Source organism: Ornithorhynchus anatinus, chromosome 4 (genome assembly GCF_004115215.2).
Source record: "Ornithorhynchus anatinus isolate Pmale09 chromosome 4, mOrnAna1.pri.v4, whole genome shotgun sequence".
NCBI classification, from domain to species: domain Eukaryota; kingdom Metazoa; phylum Chordata; class Mammalia; order Monotremata; family Ornithorhynchidae; genus Ornithorhynchus; species Ornithorhynchus anatinus.
Genome location: NC_041731.1, coordinates 41,167,654 through 41,187,291, shown reverse-complemented (window position 1 = coordinate 41,187,291; position 19,638 = coordinate 41,167,654). Strand labels below are relative to the sequence as shown.

Genomic DNA, 19,638 nt, shown 5'->3' with positions numbered 1-19,638 from the left:
TCACTTTTGTCCACTTTTATTGTTTAGTGCTCAATATATGCCAGTGATTAATTGATTAATTGATGCATGTCGGATATTACAAACTGCCCACATCTCAGCTCATGCACTCTCTTATTTTAGATTCTAAAAACACTAGCCAAAATTAATAATGAACAGGGGCTAATATTCAAACAAGATGTTAATACCAGATATTAGTTAGAGCTCCCAATAGTGATGAAGGATACCATCTCTTTAAGATAATAATAATGATAATGATAATGATAAAAAACATTTCCATACTTGAAGATTGTAAGCTCCTTGAGATCAGGAATCATTTTTACTAATCCTATTGTACTCTCCCAGGCACTTAGTTCAGCACCTTGCATGGAATAAACACCCAATAAATACTACTGATTGATTGATTGATTTAAGACAAATCCAACTTGCTCAGCCTGGGTATCTTTTGTATAAACCTAGCAAATGATGTATTTTTAAAAATTGACTTAATTGACAAATTTATTGAAGTCTTGAAGTATTTGATCATAAGAGAATAAATAAAAGACACTGGACAGTCACATAACCTACAGTTAGTTCAATATTCAATTTTACAGGTAACAATATACATGTGATTTTTGCCTTCTTGTTTTTCACAATCAGCTCTCACTTGATCTGCAACGACCTCAAGAAACACACGAATGCAGAGGATGGCAACGGCATATGGCAAACAGAAAAGTGTGATCCCTGTGGGGAGACTTGTTCAGTGGAAAAGAGTTGGAACGAAAACGGATCTGGTTTTAATTCTGAAAGATCAGTAAGAATGTATTTGGCAACAGACATTAGTTAAGTGCAGCTTGGGAAGCTTCTGCATTCAGGTGGATTTAGAGGAAACCATAAAGAGAACCATCAATTTGCAAACTTGAACCAAACACTTTCTTAAGGGAGGGGAAAAAAAAAAGTATAGCACATTAAAAGAAGCATCAATCGAATCGGGGAGTTGGAGATGCCTCACGATAAATACAGCTATTCACAGTTGAAAGGGGATGGCAATAGAAACGCAAAAGGCTAATCATCCACAGTGAATAAGAGCAGCCTAGAAAGAACAAATTGTTTACAATGAACAAAGGGAGTTTCTTTAAAAAGCCTCATCTGGTTTAAGATGGCATCAACCTAGGAAATATTTCTCGTCATCGATTGTGTAAAAAAGAAAAACAATAAAGATGACCGGGTGACTTTCCAGCTGCATTTTGCCAGCAAGGACTGGGAGAGAAAAGTGATCGGCCAGAGATCTCTTCTATATGTCACCTAGAGATATGTGGGCTGGGTGATGCCTTTTGTGAATGAGGGAAAGGAGGATTCTATATTAAAAAGAAACCCAAATGCCTTGTGGATGGCCAGGGGATTTAAACCATCCCCTCCTCCTTTCCAAGAATGTGCTAGAGGCAGAAGGCCCCTGCCACCCCTTCCCCCAAACAGTTAATCAAACCTGTAAAGTACAAGTCTCCTAGCTCAGCCACGTTCTGCAGAGACCCAGTGATAACCCATCACGAGATGTTCTTCCAACAGTCCATCTGACATTCAGGTCCTGAGTCCCGCTGCCAGCCCAACCCCGGGGCATGGATGCAATTACAGTGCCCACGACTTTTCCTCGGACAACTCAATCTCTTTCCTTCGGTCTCCCCATGCCCCGGCTCTTCATCCCTTTATTGATTTTTTTTTTTTTGGAAAAAAAAGGATGTATTATCTTCGCGGCCTCAGTGTCCTTAGGCAGATGGGACCTGTATCAAAACTGGGCATGTTCCACTTCGTCCAACCAGGAGGCGGGACTCACCGGAAAGTCTGGGTACCCCCCGCTGCTTCCCGTCGACAGGTCGGAGCTGGGTCCGTTTCCCCCCAAAACCCTCATGGGTTGGGGTCCGCCTGGTCCGCCCGGTGCCATGATGCCCAGTCCGCCGTCCGGATAAACCAAACTGGACATTAAAGGTTGATGCCCCGGCAGGGTCTGCAGTGAAGCTGGGGACTGGGGGATGCCATAGGGACTGTTGGATCGGAGGTCGTGATACTGGTCCTGAGCTGGGATGCCACTGTGCTCCAAGGGGAAGCTGCCATTGGTGCCCGCCTGCCTTCCCAGGCCTGGGGAAGCCTCGTTCAAATTGCTGTAAATCCCGTTCGAGTGGCTTATCTCGGACATGGAGGGCTCGTCTGAAACAGAAGCGGAAAATGAGGAAAGTGATAAATTATCGTAATCCCAACAGTCACCTAAAAGAAAGAGATAATCGAGAAGCACTGTGGCCTAGTGGGAGTCAGAAGGACCTGTCTGCTTGTCTGCTGTGTGACCTTGGGTAAACCACTTCACTTCTCTGGGCCTCACGTCCCTCATCTGTAAAATGGGGATAAAGACTGTGAGCCCCACATGGGACAAACTAATTACCTTGTCTCTAGCCCAGCACTTAGAACGGCGCTTGGCACATGGTAGCGCTTAACAAGTACCATCATCATTATTATTATTATTCTCTGTGCCTCAGTAAACTCATTTGTAAAGTGGGGATTAAGCCTGTGAGCCCTGTGTGGGACAGGGACTGTGTCCAAATTGATTAGCTTTCATCTACCCTGGCAATTAGAACTTTGCCTGGCACATAGATACTGCTTTAACTAATACCATGAGGAAAAAAAAATCCAAGAGACTACCCCCTCCACCTTCTGTTGCTGCAGTGCTTAATCAAAGGATTTGCACATAGTAAGCCTTCAATAATAACTGCTGTTGCTGTTGATGGTGGTGATGGCACCAAGGATTTCTGGTTCAGAACAATCCTGGGCTTTCAGACTGTAAACTCTTAGGGTAAAGGGTCATATCTTTTTCTCCTACTTCAGAGCCCCAGCACGGTCCCAAAGGCTGGCAATTTGATGATGAGGATGATTGAAGTGTCATCAGTATTTAAACATCCTCAGTGAAATAAAAAAGTCACTTCCAGAAGAGTACATGCTTTAATATGAAAGAATTATATGTCAGTGAGAACACCAAAATGCTCTCCCTGTCTCTCTCTTCCATTCCTGTCTCCGCCCAGGTTTTTATGTAATCTTTTTAATGAGAAATTATTTTCTCAAATTTGATAGCATTTGGAGTAGGAAAACATAGACTCCTTTCCCTCCTCCTCTGCCACTCACCCCCACCTCCTCCCCCACATATACCAAATCACAGGAGGCCTATTTTTTTGTTTCTCCTGGTGAACCCAGATGTTCAGACATGTACACCTGGGCTACGGGAAGTAGTGCAGTCTAGTGGGGAAAGCACAGGCATGGGAGCCAGAGGACCTGGGTTCTAATCCCAGCTCCACCGCTTGCCTGCTGTGTGACATTGGGCAAGTCACTTAACTTCTCTGTGCCTTAGTTCCCTCATCTTCAAAATGTTGTGTTCTCCTTCCTTCTTAGACTTGGAGCCCCATGAGGGACATGCTGCTCTTGCATTTTAGTGCAACACTTAGTGCACTCCTTGGCACTTAGTAAATGCTTGACAAATTCCACAGTAAGTAATTATCATTAAATGCAGCCTAAGGAGACTAAAGAATCAAAATGGGCATGGTGGCCAATGGCAGGGATGAATCTTTTAGGGTGGAAATCTTGCAGGAAAAGTTAAAGCACAAAAGGCAGACATACAGAATCTTCTTCCCTGTTCAGGGACAAATCTTAGGAGCCCAAGAGGGGTACACTATAGAGCACAAAGAATGCTTGGGGGCTAGGTAACATATGAAACTCTTCTACAGCCAGTGAAAGTTAGGAAGGAAATGATAATAGTGATGATAATAATAATGACCCTCATGTTGATGATCACAATGATGCTGATGATTATCATCATGGTAATGATGATAACGGTAAAGATAACAGTAATTAATATCAGCAGGCTCTTTTGCTTCCAGATGCTTTCTGAGATCATATGAAACTAAGGGTTGGTCCTGGGGACAGCAGGGGTAACATCGTTGAGCAGAACAGTAAGCTTAAATTGCAGTAGGTAGGAGCTAAGCTAGACCTAAAGACAAGCATCCTGGAGCCTGGTGGAGAGACTGGGATCTACTTCTTTAGAAATTTTGGAGGACCACAGAGACATCCTTCTGCCAGGTACAGTCGGGAAGCTGAGAAGGAATTGAGTGACATCAGAGGCTCCAACAAGTTCTAAAATTTCACTTATTTCACTTATTAAAAACCTTGAAACCATCGAAAATCTTGAATAGTAAGCCTGCAGGGAACCGAGAGCAGGACAGGGGTACTAGATATTATCAGGAATTTAGGGCTAGTGACCTTATAAACTGCCCTTTTAACAGAACCTCCAAGAAATCTAGATTTGCTTCTATATGTCAGTAAGTCTGAGAAATGTCCCCGTTGAGTTTCAGAACATATCAGACTTATTTCTTATCCAAATAAGAAGGTAGATTGTGGTGGTGTGGGAAGTTTAAAGGACAGTCGACTGTTTAGACATACAATTCGATTCAAAAATGATTTTTTTTCCAGCCCCAAGTAGAAATCCCCAGATTTCCATCCTAGGCAAAGCGAGATTCCTTCCTTGGGATCCATCCTTCGGGCAGGGCCTAGTTTCTCGGGCTGGAAGTTATCTGCAAGGGTAGCTGGACCGTGGTCAGGGCTGGGCAGCTGAGGGAGCCGCCGGCCCGTACCTGTGAAGGAGACCTCGGCGTCGCTGTCAGGCCCCTCCTCCTGGATGCTGTCCTTGTCCGACTTGGAGTTGCCACGGGAGCGCTTCATGTTGCGAAAGTACTGGCCCCAACGTTGCCGGCCCGCGTCTTTCTTGAGCCGCTTCTCCTTGGCTCGCCGGTTCTGGAACCAAACCTGTAGGGAAGAGAAGGAGGGATGGAGTGGGAGAGGAAAAGGGCGGAGAGGGCGGGGAGGGCGGGGTCCGCGCTCAGCCTCGACTGCGCGTTTGGAGATCCCTTTTCTGCCCTTCGGAAGGGAGGTGGTATGGAGGGGAGGCAGGGATGGAGTGGGGAGGGAGGAAAGGATGGAGTGGAGATAAGGGAAGAATGGAGTCGGAGAGGAGAGAGGGATGGAATGGAGGAAGGAGGGAGAGATGGAGTGGGGGAGGGATGGAGGGGAAGAAGGGATGGAGTGGGAAAGGGAGGGATGGAGTGGGAGAGAGAGGGAGGGATAGAGTGGGAGAGGGAAGGATGGAGTGGGAGAGGGAGGGATGGAGTGAGGAAGGGAGGAGGGATAAAGTTAGGGAGGGAGGAAGGAATTGGGGGAGGGAGGAATGGAATGAGAGAGGGAGGGTTGGAGTCGGCGAGGGAGGGAGAGTTGGAGTGAGGGAGGGATAGAGTGGGGGAGGGAGGGATGGAGTGGGAGAGGGAGGGAGGGAGGAAGGAAGGGATGGAGTGGGGAAGGAGAGATGGAAGGGGGGAGGGAGAGAGAGATGGAGTGGGGGAGGGAGGGCGAAGGAATGGGTCCAAGCTGGGCCCCGACTGCGGGCTGGGAGGTCCCTTTTCCGGCCCTCCGAAGGGAGATGGTTGATGAGGGGGAAGAGGTGGGTGTCCGAGTGGGTGTGTTTGGGGGGGGGGGGGGCGGGTGGCGTTGACCGTCGGGGAGTAGAGGGATCCGGGCGGGGATGTCCGGGGCGAGGACGGACCTGCACCACTCTCATGTCCAGGCCGGTCTCGGAGGACAGCTGCTCGCGGACGTGTCGCGCCGGCTTGGGCGAGTTGTTGTAAGCGTTCTTCAGCGTCTCCAGCTGCTTGGCCGTGATGGTGGTGCGGGGCCGCTTGGCCGTCGATTCCGCCTCTGGAACGGGACGGGCGCGGCCGTGAGACCCCCTCGGCCCCGACCCCCAGGCGAATCGGGGTAGGGGGCATCACATCTTAAGCGCTTACTAGGTGCCGAGCACTGGGGTCGACTCAAAATAACCCAGCATTCCTTCATTCCATCGTATTTATGAAGCGCTCATGGTGTGCGGAGCACTGTACTAAGCGCTTGGGAAGGTACGGATGCAGCAGTAAAGAGTGCCCATCCCTGCCCTGAACGAGCTCATTCATTCAATAGTATTTATTGAGCGCCTACTATGTGCAGAGCACTGTACTAAGCGCTTGGAACTCACGGACTAGGGGATGGGCAGACATCGACACAAATATCCACTAGGCCACTCTGCTTCTTTTAAAAAAAGTGACTTGCCCATAGTCACGCAGCAGGCAAAGGGCCGAGGCAGGATTAATAACGTTGGCATTTGTTAAGCGCTTACTATGTGCCGAGCACTGTTCTAAGCTCTGGGGTAGATACAAGGTCACTAGGTTGTCCCATGTGGGGCTCACGGTCTTCATCCCCATTTTATTCATTCATTCAATAGCATTTATTGAGCGCTTACTAGGTGCAGAGCACTGTACTAAGCGCTTGGAATGAACAAGTCGGCAACAGATAGTGACAGTCCCTGCCGTTTGACGGGTTTACAGTCTAATCGGGGGAGACGGACAGACAAGAACAGTGGCAAGAGGTAACTGAGGTACGGGGAAGTTAAGTGACTTGCCGAAAATCACATAGCTGAAAGGTGGCAGAGCCATGACCTCTGACTCCTAAACCCGTGCTCTTTGCACTGAGCCATGCAAAGATTCGAACCCAGGTCCTCTGGCTCTATTCCCTAGGCCGTTTTCTCTCTTTGCAAATAACCGCTCCGAGCTGCGGGCAGCCTCGGCTCCCCGCAGCACGGCGTAGTGGCTAGAGCACGGGCCGGCAGTCAGTAGGTCGTGGGTTCTAATCCCGACTCCGCTACCTGTCTGCTGTGTGACCTTGGTAAGTCACTTCGCCTCCCTAAGCCTCAGTGACCTCATCTGTCAAATAGGGATTGAGACTGTGAGCCCCACGTGGGACGGGGCTGAGTCCAACCCAGCTTGCTTGTATTCATCCCAGCGCTTAGTACAGTGCCTGGTACATAGTAAGCCTTAAAAAAATACCATTTTTAAGATAATCAGGCCGGACACGGTCCCTCTCCCGTAGGAGGGGGAGCAGATATTTAACCCCCATTTTAAAGATGAGGAAACTGACCGCTGTAGGCAGGGAACGTATCTACCAAGTCCGTTATATTGTACTTTCCCAAGCGTTTACGACAGTGTTCTGGACAAAGTGTGCTTCCCTCAGTAAATACGATCGATCGATTGACTGATTGAAAATACAATGAATTGGTATGGATAATTTAAATGACTTGCCCACTATCACATAGGCAACTGGTGGAGGCGATATTACAACAATAATAACAATGATGGTATTTGTTAAATGCTTATTATGTGCCAAGCACTGTTCTAAGCGCTGGGGTAGATACAAGGTGGTCAGGTTGTCCCATGTGGGGCTCACAGTCTTCATCCCCATTTTACAGATGAGGGAAATGAGGCACAGTGAAGTGAAGTGACTTGTCCAACGTCACACAGCTGACAAGTAGCAGAGCTGGGATTAAGACCTACGACCTCTGACTCCCAAACCCGTCCTCTTTCCATTAAACCACGTTTGGAGGAGAGAACCAAAGGGGGCATGAGCTCGGGCCTGGGAGTCAGAAGGTTATGGGTTCTAATCTCGACTCCACCATTCATCTGCTGTGTGAACTTGGGCAAGTCACTTTACTTCTCCAGGCCTCAGTACCCTCATCTGTAAAATGGGGATTGAGACTGTGAGTCCCACGTGAGACAGGGACTGTGTCCCACCCGATTTCCTTGTATCTACCTCAGCGGTTAGTACAGTGCCCGGCCCATAGTAAGCGCTTAACAAATGCCATAATTATTCACCGTTATTATTATTATTATTATCATGTAGGGGTCGAGGAGTTTGGCAGGGAGAGGAGGCAGTTGGGGGGAGAGGTCCACCCTCTGACCTCCTTCTCCCTCCTTCTCCCCTCTCCTCTCCTTCCAGGAACTCCCAAATAGTCTTTCCTTCCCGTTCTCCTTCCTCGTTTTTCCCGTGTGGTATTTGTCCGGGTCTCTACTGACCAAGCGCGGCGGAGATTCACTCAATCAATTCGAATTCGGGAGGAGGAACTACCCTGCCTGAACAATCGAGTTAATTGGAAACGGGGCCACTGTGAGCAGAAGCGGGGTTTCGTTTACTGGACAATATGGGCCGAAATTCGGATTGGGGCTCCACAGTGAGGATGGGGGACGAAGAGGAAGAGAAGATGGCCTTTCGGACCACCGTATTTCCCCAAGGAAAAGTCGACCCGTAGGAGAATACGAGCTCCTCTTCCACCGAAATGCAAATGGGACCCTCTCTCGTCTCCCCGAGGTCCCGTTTGTCTCCCTTCAGTCCCTTCTGCTTCCCTCCAGGCTGGGACGGGGCAAAGGGAGCCGGTGGGGAGGGAGTCTCACCTCTCTGTTTGGCGGTCTCGTAGTCGGCCTTGCAGACGAGCCGGCTGTCCTCCATGAGATAGAACTCGTCGCCCGTGGCCAGCTGCCTCTTGCAGACGATGCAGGAGAAGCAGGGCAGGTGATACACGAAGTCCTGCGCCCTCCGCACCACCTGCGTGGGGGGGATACCTTGTTGGCAGGCGGCACATTTTGTTCCAAACCTCCTAAAAAAAGAAATACAGTCCGACAGGACAGGACAGCACAGGGCGGGGCCGGACCGGGGAGGGCAGGGCAGGGCAGGGCAGGGCAGGGCAGGGCAGGGCAGGGCTGGTCTGGGTCGGGCCAGACAGGGCAGGGCAGGGCTGGGGGTGGAGGTGCTGGACAGGGCCGGACAGGGATAGAGCCAGGGAGGACAAAGCAACGCAGGACAGAGCCAGGCCGAGCATGGCAGTACAGGACAGAACCAGGCTGGGTAGGCAGGGCAAAGCAAAACAGGGTACGGCAGTGCAAGACAGGAGAGGAAAGTGAAGGGCAGGGGCAAGGCAGGGCAGGACAGGATATGGAAGGATAGGATTGAGCTGGGTCGGGCAGAGCAGGGCAGGGGGGGACAGGACAGAACAGAACAGGGCAAGGTAGGGCAGAGCAGAGTAGGACAGAAGAGGTTAGGGCGGGGTAGGGAACAGGAGGGCAGCGCCGGGGAGGGCAGGGCAGGACAGGGGAGGGCAAGATAGGGAAGAGCTGGAAAATTCAGATTAAAGCAGGACAAGGGAGAGCAGGATGAGGCCGGGCAGGGCCGCGCAGGGCAGGACAGGGCAGAACAGGAAAGATGAGGGCAGGATAGGGCAGGAAAGGGCAGGACAGGCAGGGAAGCACAGGATAGGGCAGGGCAGGATGGGGGAGGGCAGGACGGGGGGAGGACAGGACGGGGGCAGGGCAGGCCAAGGCAGGGCAGGGCAGGCTTTCAGTAGCGGGACCAGAACGGGGAGAGCTGGCCAAGCGTATTATATGGGGTTATTTCACCTTGTCCCCGGTATCTGTTTGTAGGGATAGGTGAGGAAAGATTTTCTTTAGCTCAGCGGAATCGGAAATTAACCCCACACTCTAAATCGACTGAACGAAAGGGTTTTGTTTTGGTTTTGGTTTTATGGTGGGGCGTGAGGGAAATTAGATTATCTTTTTTCCTTTGGTTTTATACAGATAAAACCCTACAGGGACCTAGCCAGGTCGTCTGTCCCTCTCCTCATCTTCCCACCCCCGAAATCCGCCACCCACCTGGTTTCCCTGGCCACCTCCACCCGTCCCAGCATAATTCCAAGAGGTTCTTGGCATATAAAAAGGAGGCCGGGATCCTTCCCACTCCCAGGGGGGAAGTAGAAAGCATGGGGGTGGGTGAGGGCTACATCATACTGACTCCTTCTCCCTCACCTTCCCCAAATCACGACCCAACGGGGAGAGTCCTCTCTCCGGGAGGAGGAGAATTTCGAAGCCGGGATTCGTTTCGAGGATTTCTCCCCGCTCTCCCCATCCTGGAGGAGAGGGCCTGTGCTTTTAATTGTTTCCTTAATCGATTGAAAAACAAATTGATTCCGGTGGATTCAGTTTTTCCCCCTCTCTCGTCCACCGGTCCGGGGCTGGGATGCGTCGCCCTTCTGCCTCCAAGGTGGAGGCCGAGCCTGGGGCCGGGGTCGAGGTCGGGGAGGGGGTCGAAGCCGGGGCCGGGGCCGGTCGGGGCTCGGCGGAGCAAACTCACTTGAAGAAATCCTCCTTGCAGTAGACACTGTCCCCGCGGCTGAAGCATTTCTCGGTGAGCGGCGTCTGGCAGTCGCTACATTTCAGGCACTTGCCGTGCCAGTGGCGGTCCAGGACCTTCAGGATGAAGCGGTCCACGATGTGCTGGTTGCAGCCGGCGCACAGGGGGATCTCTGCCAGAGCGGAGAACCGGGGGGACGGGGAGGACATGGACGGACACAGGGGACAGACAGAAAGGCCCGGTTGGAGACGCGTCGTCCAGGACCCAGGGGCCCCTGACCCACGCAGCGAAGTTGGGGAGGGGAAGTGGATAAAAACATAACGCCCAGGCCAGCCGGATCCCAACCCAGCCGGACCCCAGCCCAGAGTCGCCGGACCCTCAGTCCCACTCTGCTTGATTTCTCCTCGGCCATCATGCCGAATACACGAGCTGAATTGGCATTCACTGCACACACTGAGTGTGCGTGCGTGAATGTCCAGCCGTGTGTGTGTACCCATATAGGTGTAATCGTGTATATCGCCCCTGGGTTCCTCTCCAACCGGCCTAGGACCCGCTGAGAACGTCTCCATCCTCTGGGGAGAGACGTCCGAATAGAAAAAAAGACATATTCGAGCCCTCTGGGGGCCCTGGAGAGTTTGTACGTAAGAGGAATGAGAAGTTCATCCAGGGGGCATAATTTCGTCCACACAGACTCCAAATCTCCGATTCGTTTCCCTTTTGCAACCCCAGTTTTCTTCTCCATCTCCTAAGACCTACAGAGCGTCCCCAGCGAGAACTGGGCAGAGAACCAGACTCCCCACTCCTTCTACCACCGCAGTCCTCCTTGTCCCTGATCCAGGGCCGGGCCGCGGGAAGGACCAGAGTGGAGAAAATCTATGCGAGCTAGTGGGTGGGGGAAAGGAGAATCCAAAACCACAGAAATAGAAGCAGCGTGGCTCAGTGGAAAGAGCACGGGCTTTGGAGTCAGGGCTCATGAGTTCGAATCCCAGCTCTGCCACTTGTCGGCTGTGTGACTGTGGGCAAGTCACTTAACTTCTCTGGGCCTCAGTTCCCTCATCTGTAAAATGGGGATTAAGACTGTGAGCCCCACGTGGGACAACCTGATTCCCCTATGTCTACCCCAGCGCTTAGAACAGTGCTCGGCACATAGTAAGCGCTTAACAAATACCAACATTATTATTATTAGAAATGCCCTTTACTTCGGCTTCGATTTATGGACATTGGGAAGCCCAGTTCGGGGATCCAGGATGATGGGTTCCTTTATAACCGGGGGCAGTGGATAGGTAGGAATCATTTTCAAAACTTAAAAAAAAAGTCCCCAGAAGTGGAAACTCCCCTCAAAAACGGGCAAATGTAATTCCTCCCGCGAGCCTCGATCCATCGTTCTTCCACGCATTCCGGCTGTAAAGAAACCTGCAAGGTCCCAAGAGTCTGGACCGGGGAGGGGAGGGACTCCTCTCCCCCGTCCCATAGCCGAAGACAAGACCTAGGGCGAATCCTCACCTGAGGGATGGACAGACCCCGGGGCCACGAATAGCAAGCCCAAAGCCCAAAGCCAACCCGGGAGCGGGCAGGGAAGGAAAGGAGGGAAGATGTCGAGCTGCTCCAGTAGTAGCCTAGTCCTCTCCCTGCCTGGAGGTCACTCACGGCAAAGACCAGTGGAGAAGAGCCCGCAGAGGCCGAATCCTCTGGAACACTGTACTGTACTTTCCAGGCGCTCGGTACAGTAAGCGCTCAATAAATACGATTGAATGGAATAAATACGCTCGCCCTCTGCTCCCTTTACCCTTCAAATTTCACATCACCTGTCCACCGTGGCAAAGCAGCCCCCCGGCCAGAGCTTCGGCGGGGAGGACAGGAGGGAGTGGAGCCGCCTTGCCGGCTGAAGGTGGCCCCCCGGCTCCGTCCCTGGTCTCGGAGCGAAACAAAAACCCCCGGTCCCGGCCTCGGCCCCGGTCCCGGCCTCGGCCCCGGCCGGGCTCCCGGTTCAGTTCAGCACTGGGCCCGGCGGAGAGCTCTTCTGCCCCGCCATTCTCGCCCTCCCGCTCCCGCTCCGTCCGGACCGTCTCCCGGAGCCTCCTCCCACCCCAAATTCAGGACCGGCACCCCCTCCTGCGACTCCTCTCACCCCCAGGATCGAAAATTTCAAACAGAACAAACGGCCCCGAGGATCTCCTCCCCTCTCCTCTTCCACCCTCCAAATGTCTCTCCGTGGCCTCCGGGCAAGTTCCTTACGTTGCATGGCGACCCCAGGAAGGATTGGGGCTGCCTATAACCTGTCTCCAAGGTGCGACATATTTATTTCTTCTCTCTCTTTCCTCTCTCCCTCATTCTGTTTCGTTTTCTCTCTAATTCCCCCTCCCACCTTTCAGTCTCCCTCGGTCCCTTGGGCAAATCCCTCCCCTCCGGTACCTCCTTTAAACGAAATAAATAAATGATGAATCAAAATCCACACCCTGCGTTTGACCTCTTCGCCTCCCTTCTCTCTCCCCCCCCCCCCCCCCACCTCAGGAACCACCTCTGGCTTCATCCCGCCACAACTACACGGCCACAATTACCCGGAGAATTGACAGGAAAAAAAAAAAAACGTTTTGTGGGTGGGTTTTTTTTGCATTATCTGGGAGACCTAGATCTATGCGATATTTATTAATAATAGTTATAGGCACCAAGAAAACGATTCTAAATATCTCGGAAATTTGGGCCAAAGTAGAATTTTCCCACTCCTCGCAATCCCCCCGGCAATTGATGGGTTTGGGCCGCACTTCCTGGGCTCTAATGAACTGTCAGAGCCCCGAAGAAGGGGCCGGACTCTCTCCAAATCCTCGGATAGTGCGGGTAAAACGTTTCTGGGGAAGGAGAAAAGGGGGAAAAGGGATGAGCGTCTTCTCCGTCTGGGTTCCCTCGAAATTACTCAGCCCCAAGAGGCCAAATTCGGTTCCAAAGTCAATAGCCGCAGCCAGCAGTTCAAGTCCCCGTTCGAGCGGGAGGTCGATGTCAAATCGAGTTTCTGTGAGAAAGGCGGCGGAACTCCGGCAAAAGGCATTGGGAAGAGGGGGAATCGACTGGGATGAGAGCGTGAAGTCTGACCCTTGGGAAGGAACCTTCTCCCCCAACCGCGTCTTCGGCCGGGTGCCAGGAATCCGGGGCTGCGAGAAGGGTCTGAACCTACTCCGCTCCTCGGGCCCCTCTGAGAGGTCATTTCTGGGGTCCGACCTGGGGCGGGGTGCGGGGGGGACGGGTAGAAACCCCAGGGTCCGCAGTCCATCGAGCCGAGCCGAACCGAGGTGAGCCTGGGCTCTGGAAAAGGGACGGGGGCGTTGGCGGGGGGCGCGGGAAGCCAAGAGTTAGGGCCTCCATCTCACTGTCTGCCCCAGGGAGGTCCCAGCGTGGGGACAGAAAGCTCCCCAGAAAGCCAGGGCAGGAAGGAGGGAGCCGGAAGAGTCCCCAGATACAGACAACACAAACACACACAGGCAAATAACACCCCCAAACAAAAGATAAGCAGACCCACACAGAGACCACATGCAACTCCAGCCGCAAACCCAAAACGCTCATCCTCCCTCCCATAAACACAACACAGACACCAACGCCACACCAGCACTCTACCACATTTACAAATACATATAAATACCACCCCCCACCCCCCACCCCGGACACACACACACACACACACACACACACACACACACACACACACACGTCCTTGTTGTCTCTGCCTCTCAGTCCGATTTACTTTGCCCCGGGGGCCAGGACACACCCCTGGCTGCGAGAGCACAGCGTAGCTTGGAGGAAAGAGCACGGGCTTAGGAGTCAGAGGACATGGGTTCTAATCCCGGCTCCGCCACTTGTCTGCTGCGTGACCTTGGGCAAGCCGCTTCACTTCTCTGTGCCCAAGTTCCCTTATCTGTAGAATGGGGATGAAGACTGTGAGCCCCACGTGGGACAACCTGATTACTTTGTATCTACCCCAGAACTTAAAACAGTGCTTGGCACATAGTAAGCGCTTAAGAGATACTATTATTATTATTATTGTTATCATTATTATCAGGGCGCTGTCCTCCCAACCGGTCCTGGATCGCGCCCCGAGCCTTTGAAGCCGGGCTGGGCCGGGCCAAAGGGAGCTAAAGCTGGGTCAGGGAAGGGAGCTTCTCCCCGTTCCCCTCCCAAACCCTCTGTCTCACACATCTGTCCCCTTCTCCGAAGGGACATCCCTCCCTCCCCCCGACCACCCGAGCAGGCATCCTCTCCGGGAAAACTTTTGGCTCCGGTGGGGTTTCGAACCCCTTCGGCCCCCCCGAACCCCAGCACCCTGACCCCACCTTTGCGCAATTCCTCGTTCTGGGCCAGCAGCGCGAAGAGCATGTCCGTGCCCGGGGAGTCCTTGCCCGAGCTCAGCTCCTTGAGCGCATCCATCTCTGCATCGCCCTCCCGACGCCTGGCCCTCGGGGCTGGGCGCAGAGGGGGCACGAAGGGCTCTCGGTGACCCCAAATATGCCCAAAACAAACTTTTGTTGGCCTTTCTCCCTCCCTCCCTGGCTCTCTCAGATCCTCCGAGCGCCTGCTCGCAGCTCAGCCGGATCCGAGCTTGTCAGTTCTCCAAACCTCTGCCTGTTACATCCCCCCCCCCAGCTCCTCCCCCACGCCCCTCCCCCGCCCTCTCTCCCCCTCCCCAACACCCACGGGGTCCCTAAAAGCCTCCGGGGGGATGGAGAAGGGGTGGCCGTCCGAGGCGGAAAGCAGGAGGAGGAAGCAACGTGGCTTAGTGGAAAGAGCACGGTCTTGGGAGTCAGGAGGTCATGGGTTCTAATCCCGGCTCCGCCACTTGCCTGCTGGGTGACCTCGGGCCAGCCGCTTCACTTCTCTGTGCCTCAGTTCCCTCATCTGTAAAATGGGGATGAAGACTGTGAGCCCCAGGTGGGACAACCTGCTTATCCTGTATCTACCCCAGCGCTTAGAACAGTGCTCGGCACATAGTAAGCACTTATCAAATACCCTAAGTGGGCGGTGCGGAGCGTTGTGGCAAGGGGACGGGGCGGAAAGATGCAGGGCAGAGCGGGGTGGGTCCATATAGAAGGGTGCGGAACGGTGCAGTAGAGAAGGGTGAGGGGTGAACGAAGGGTGCGATGCGGTGTTTTGCGGGGCCGGAGGGGTGGGTGATGATTTAGGCCTCAGCGGAGGCAGGTGGGGCTCCCCTCTGGAGTGGTTTGGACCATGTTTATGGGTGCGGGGCGGGGAAGGGACCGGGAGGAGAGTGGCCAACATCTAGTAGTGGCTAAAGCACGGGCCTGGGAGTCAGAAGGTCATGGGTTCTAATCCTTACCCCGCCACTTGTCTGCTCTGTGACCTTGGGCGGGACATTTCATTTCTTTAAGCTTCAGTTGCCTCGTCTGTAAAATAGGATTGAGATTGTGAGCCCCATATGGGACAGGGATTGGGTCCAACTCGATTTCCTTGTATTCACTTTGCTTGTATTCACCCCAGTGTTTAGTGCAGTGCCTGGCACATAGTAAACATTTAACAAATACCATCGTTATTATAATTATCTCACGGTCGCCGGCAGTCTACCCAGCTGTCCTCCCGCTGCCTACCCTTCCCCATCAGCGACCTTGCTTTCTTGAGGAGAACGGGAGAAGAGAGGAAGGTCGGAGACTGGGTCGGGCCCAGGAGAGCGTACGGGAGAAGAAGTATGTTACTGTGTTCCCCTTTTTCCCTCATAATTATTATTATTATTACTATGTGCTGTCGAGTCTTTTCCGATTCATAGCGACTCCATGGATATACTTTCTCCAGAACGTCCCGGAGAACGGTTCTAACGGTTCTTCCATTCTCGTTGTTATGGTCTCTATCCATCTAGCTGCCGGTCTGCCTCTTCCACATTTTCCCTGGACTTTTCCTAGCTGTAGTGTCTTCTCCAGAGAATTAGCCCTCCTGATGAAGTGTCCAAAATATGCTAATCTAAGTCGAGTTATTTTTCCCTCAGCCCAGGGACAATTCTAGCACCCTCCCTGCACCCCCTCCCCCAACATACACACACATCTTTAGCATTTTCTGCCCTTCCCCCATACCCCAGTCCTCGGGTGGGAGAACCCCAAGTCCTCCAACCAAGCAAGGACAGAATGGCTCAAGGACTGGTCCTTGCAAGGACTGTGGTCAAGGATGTTATCTCAGTTGGGGGCCTGAAGATTCTACCTCTGCCCTTCTTGTGCCCCTCCGCTCCAAGAGTGCTGTACTGTACTTTCCCAAGCGTTTAGTACAGTGCTCTTCACACAGTAAGCGCTCAGTAAATACGATTGAATGCACTGAATGAATGAAAGTCCGAGACGGCGGGGGCCTTGGGACCGCGGAACAAGCACTTGAAAAGAGAGTCCAGGTGCGAGGAGCTGCGCTAACCCTTCTGCCCCTCCTCAGTCTCCAGAGCCCCCGTTTCCAAACCCTCCACTGGGGGCCCAGAGGCGGGATGGACCTTGGGGAGGGTAATACAGTGCTCTGCACACAGTAAGCGCTCGATAAATACGATTGAACGAATGAGGCCTCCCGTTGCCCCGGCTCTAAAAGTCTGGCCCTTTCCATTTGGACTGGGCTTCGCGTTGACCGCGGAGACAAGAAAATTATCCGGGAAATTCCGGCTAAACAGGATTCGGGTGGAGAGGGTTGTTTTGCTTTTTATTTTTCAGGATGGCCCTGCTCATTAGCCCAAGGCAGACTTTTTCGACCTGAATAATCCTGGCTAAGGGGGGGCTTCTCTTCTTCGCGTGACCCGTGGACACTTGACCCCAGGCCGGGGAGACATTCCCGCGCGGAGGGGCTCCAGGGGGGAAAACCCACCCCTTCCTGGAGGCTAAGGGAAGGGGGATTCCCTTCCCACCGCCTCCTCACCACCAGGGACGGGACAGCGGAGGGAAATCCCGGAGTTAGAGGGTGAGTAAAAGCGGGGCCGTGGAGCCTCCAATCCACCTCGGTTTAACGCGGCTGGAGCAGAGTGGGCCCCACCTCGAGACAACTGTTTACTTTGGGAGCTCCCGGCGGCTCAATAAAACGCTCGGGAGGGTAACACCCCGCTAACATTTTATCGACGCCGATCTTTAGAGCAAAAAGGCGTCTGGGGAAATCAACGCTAGTGCCTGGGAGGTAGGCGGCTGATGAATCCAAAATCAATGTCCCATTTGCCCGCGTTTCCCGAGTATATGAAACCCATTTCGATGAAAGGTGTGCGGGGCCTCGCTGTTATTTCCAACTTTTAGGCTTTAATAATAATTTCACGCCCTATTGATCGGCTGCGCTCCAGAAGACGGACGACATTAATGGACGCGCGGCTGAGCGATGGGGGAGGCCGAGGGAGGGGCGGTGCTCCCGCTTTGTCCCAGGGCAGGAAGGGGGTATGTTGGGGGGCGGGGAGGGAGGGACGGACTACACTGGAGGTACCCTCCCCCAACTCTAACAGGCCTCCGAGACTGACCCCATCCCACTCTCCCCGGTCCCGAAACGAAGACGGCTCCATTTCTAAACTCTGTCGCTCCGAGGGACTTCAAGAATCATAATAATAATAGTAATAATATTTGTTAAGCGCTTATGTGCCAAGAACTGTTCTAAGCGCTAAGGTTAGATACAAGGCAATCAGGCTGTCCCAGGTGGGGCTCACAGTCTTCATCCCCATTTGGCAGATGAGATAACTGAGGCACAGAGAAGTTCAGTGGCTTGCCCAGAGTCACACAGCTGACACGTGGCAGAGCCGGGATTAGAACCCAGTTTTTCTGGCTTCCAAGCCCCTGTTCTTTCCACTAAGCACACTGCCTTTCTCCTTCTCCCCACCCCCCCACCAAACCCCACACCCGTCTTGTAGAGAAGCAGCGTGGCTCAGTGGAAAGAGCCTGGGCTTGGGAGTCAGAGGTCATGGGTTCGAATCCCGGCTCTGCCACTTGTCAGCTGTGTGACTGTGGGCAAGTCACTTTTCTTCTCGGTGCCTCAGTTGGTGCCCCATCTGTAAAATGGGGATTAACTGGGAGCCTCACGTGGGACAACCTGATGACCCTGTATCTCTCCCAGCACTTAGAACAGTGCTCTGCACATAGTAAGCGCTTAACAAATACCAACATTATTATTATTATTATTATTGTCCCCCACTTAGCTCTCTCGCAGTGGTCTTGGCGGGGTCGGGAGATGAGGAAGAGGGAAAGAGAGAAGAAGACCAGATGGAACAATATTCCACTTGCATTAACCTGGAATTCCAAAGGAGCTCCGAGAAGCGGGCCCTGAATGGAACAGCGCTTGCCGGTCAGCAGGGGAGGCCGGGAGAAGGAATGGCTCGGGGAAGAACCGGGGTCTGTCTGGGCTGGAGAAATGATATTTCCAAGTTACAGAATTTTCCCTACTCGGGGTCGGGTGTTGAAGAACACAAGAAAGGAAGGGGAGCGAGAATGACTTTTCTGGATCTCTCTCTCTCTCTCCCCTCCCCTCTCGCTCCCTCTTCTAGGGACAGGGATCCTATCAACGAAATGAAACAATTTTGGATGGATTAATCACATCTAACCCCGTCAAAGGGCAGGGACTATCTGTTACCGATTTGTACATTCCAAGCGCTTAGTATAGTGCTCTGCACATAGTAAGCGTTCAATAAATATTATTGAATGAATGAATCTAACCAAGTTACCCAATAAATCGAACACCACGGTCATCTTCCAGTGCCTCGTCGCTTCGTCTTTTTTTTCTCGCTCTCCCTCTCTTCTCTCCCCCACCGTTCCTCTCCGACCTTCTCCTTTTCAGTCGGACCCGCTCTGGGGTCGGGACCGGTCCGATCAGAGAAAGCTGCTGTCCAGCCGGACAACGACTGTCCAGTCCCCGGGAGGGATGCGAGCCTGGGGAGTGGGGGAGACCCCTCATTCTTTCTCAGGGAGCCATTCTCCCTCATCCCAACCCTGGGGACCAGTTCGAGAGGAAGGACCTGAGGAACAGAGAGGGATCTCTCTGGCTCCTGTCTCCAGCTCTCCCATTCTCGGGCCCTGGCTTGGTTTGTCTCGGAATGATTGGGAAGAAGCGTGGCCTAGTAGAAAGAGGATGGGCATGGGAGTCAGAGAACTTGGGTTCTAATCCCGGCTCAGCCAATTGCTAGCTGTGCGATTTGGGGCAAGTCACTTAACTTCTCTGGCTTCAGTTTCCTCAACTGCAAAATGGGAATTCAACATCTGTTCTCCTTCCTACTTAGGCTGTGAGGCCCGTGCGGGGATAGGGGCCGGGTCCGACCTAATTCCCTTGCATCTACCCCAGCGTTTAGAACGGTGTTTGACACTTAGCAAGCGCTAACACATACCATAAAAAAGTGGGCGGTGGATCCCGAGGAGGGGTGGGAGTAGGGCCGCTGGTGGCGCGGGGAAAGCAGTGGCTAGAATCAGCAGAGCAAACCAGGAACTCGGAGACGGAAAGAACTCCAAGTCCCCGCGCGTTCACACACCTCAGCAAAACGTCCCCCCCCTTCATCCCTGACACTCACACGCATGGCTGTGCGTGACCGAGGCGTGCAAAAGCAACCCACGCGGATCAGGGTGCGGAAAGCAGTCCTCTGGGGACACACGACACTCAAACACATCGGCACAAACCCATCCC

The 19,638-nt window shown here is 53.0% G+C and overlaps 1 protein-coding gene across 1 annotated transcript; it reads right to left on the bottom strand.

Annotated features, from left to right (window-relative positions):
- Nucleotides 1-1,724: 1,724 nt before the first annotated feature.
- Nucleotides 1,725-14,454, bottom strand: LHX3 (LIM homeobox 3). Its single transcript, XM_029061972.2, has 6 exons — nucleotides 14,361-14,454; nucleotides 10,042-10,213; nucleotides 8,313-8,515; nucleotides 5,603-5,754; nucleotides 4,641-4,812; nucleotides 1,725-2,178 (listed from the first exon to the last, which is right to left on the bottom strand). The coding sequence occupies exons 1-6, from the start codon at nucleotides 14,452-14,454 to the stop codon at nucleotides 1,760-1,762; spliced, it is 1,212 nt and encodes a 403-aa protein (XP_028917805.1). The 3' UTR covers nucleotides 1,725-1,759.
- Nucleotides 14,455-19,638: the final 5,184 nt, after the last annotated feature.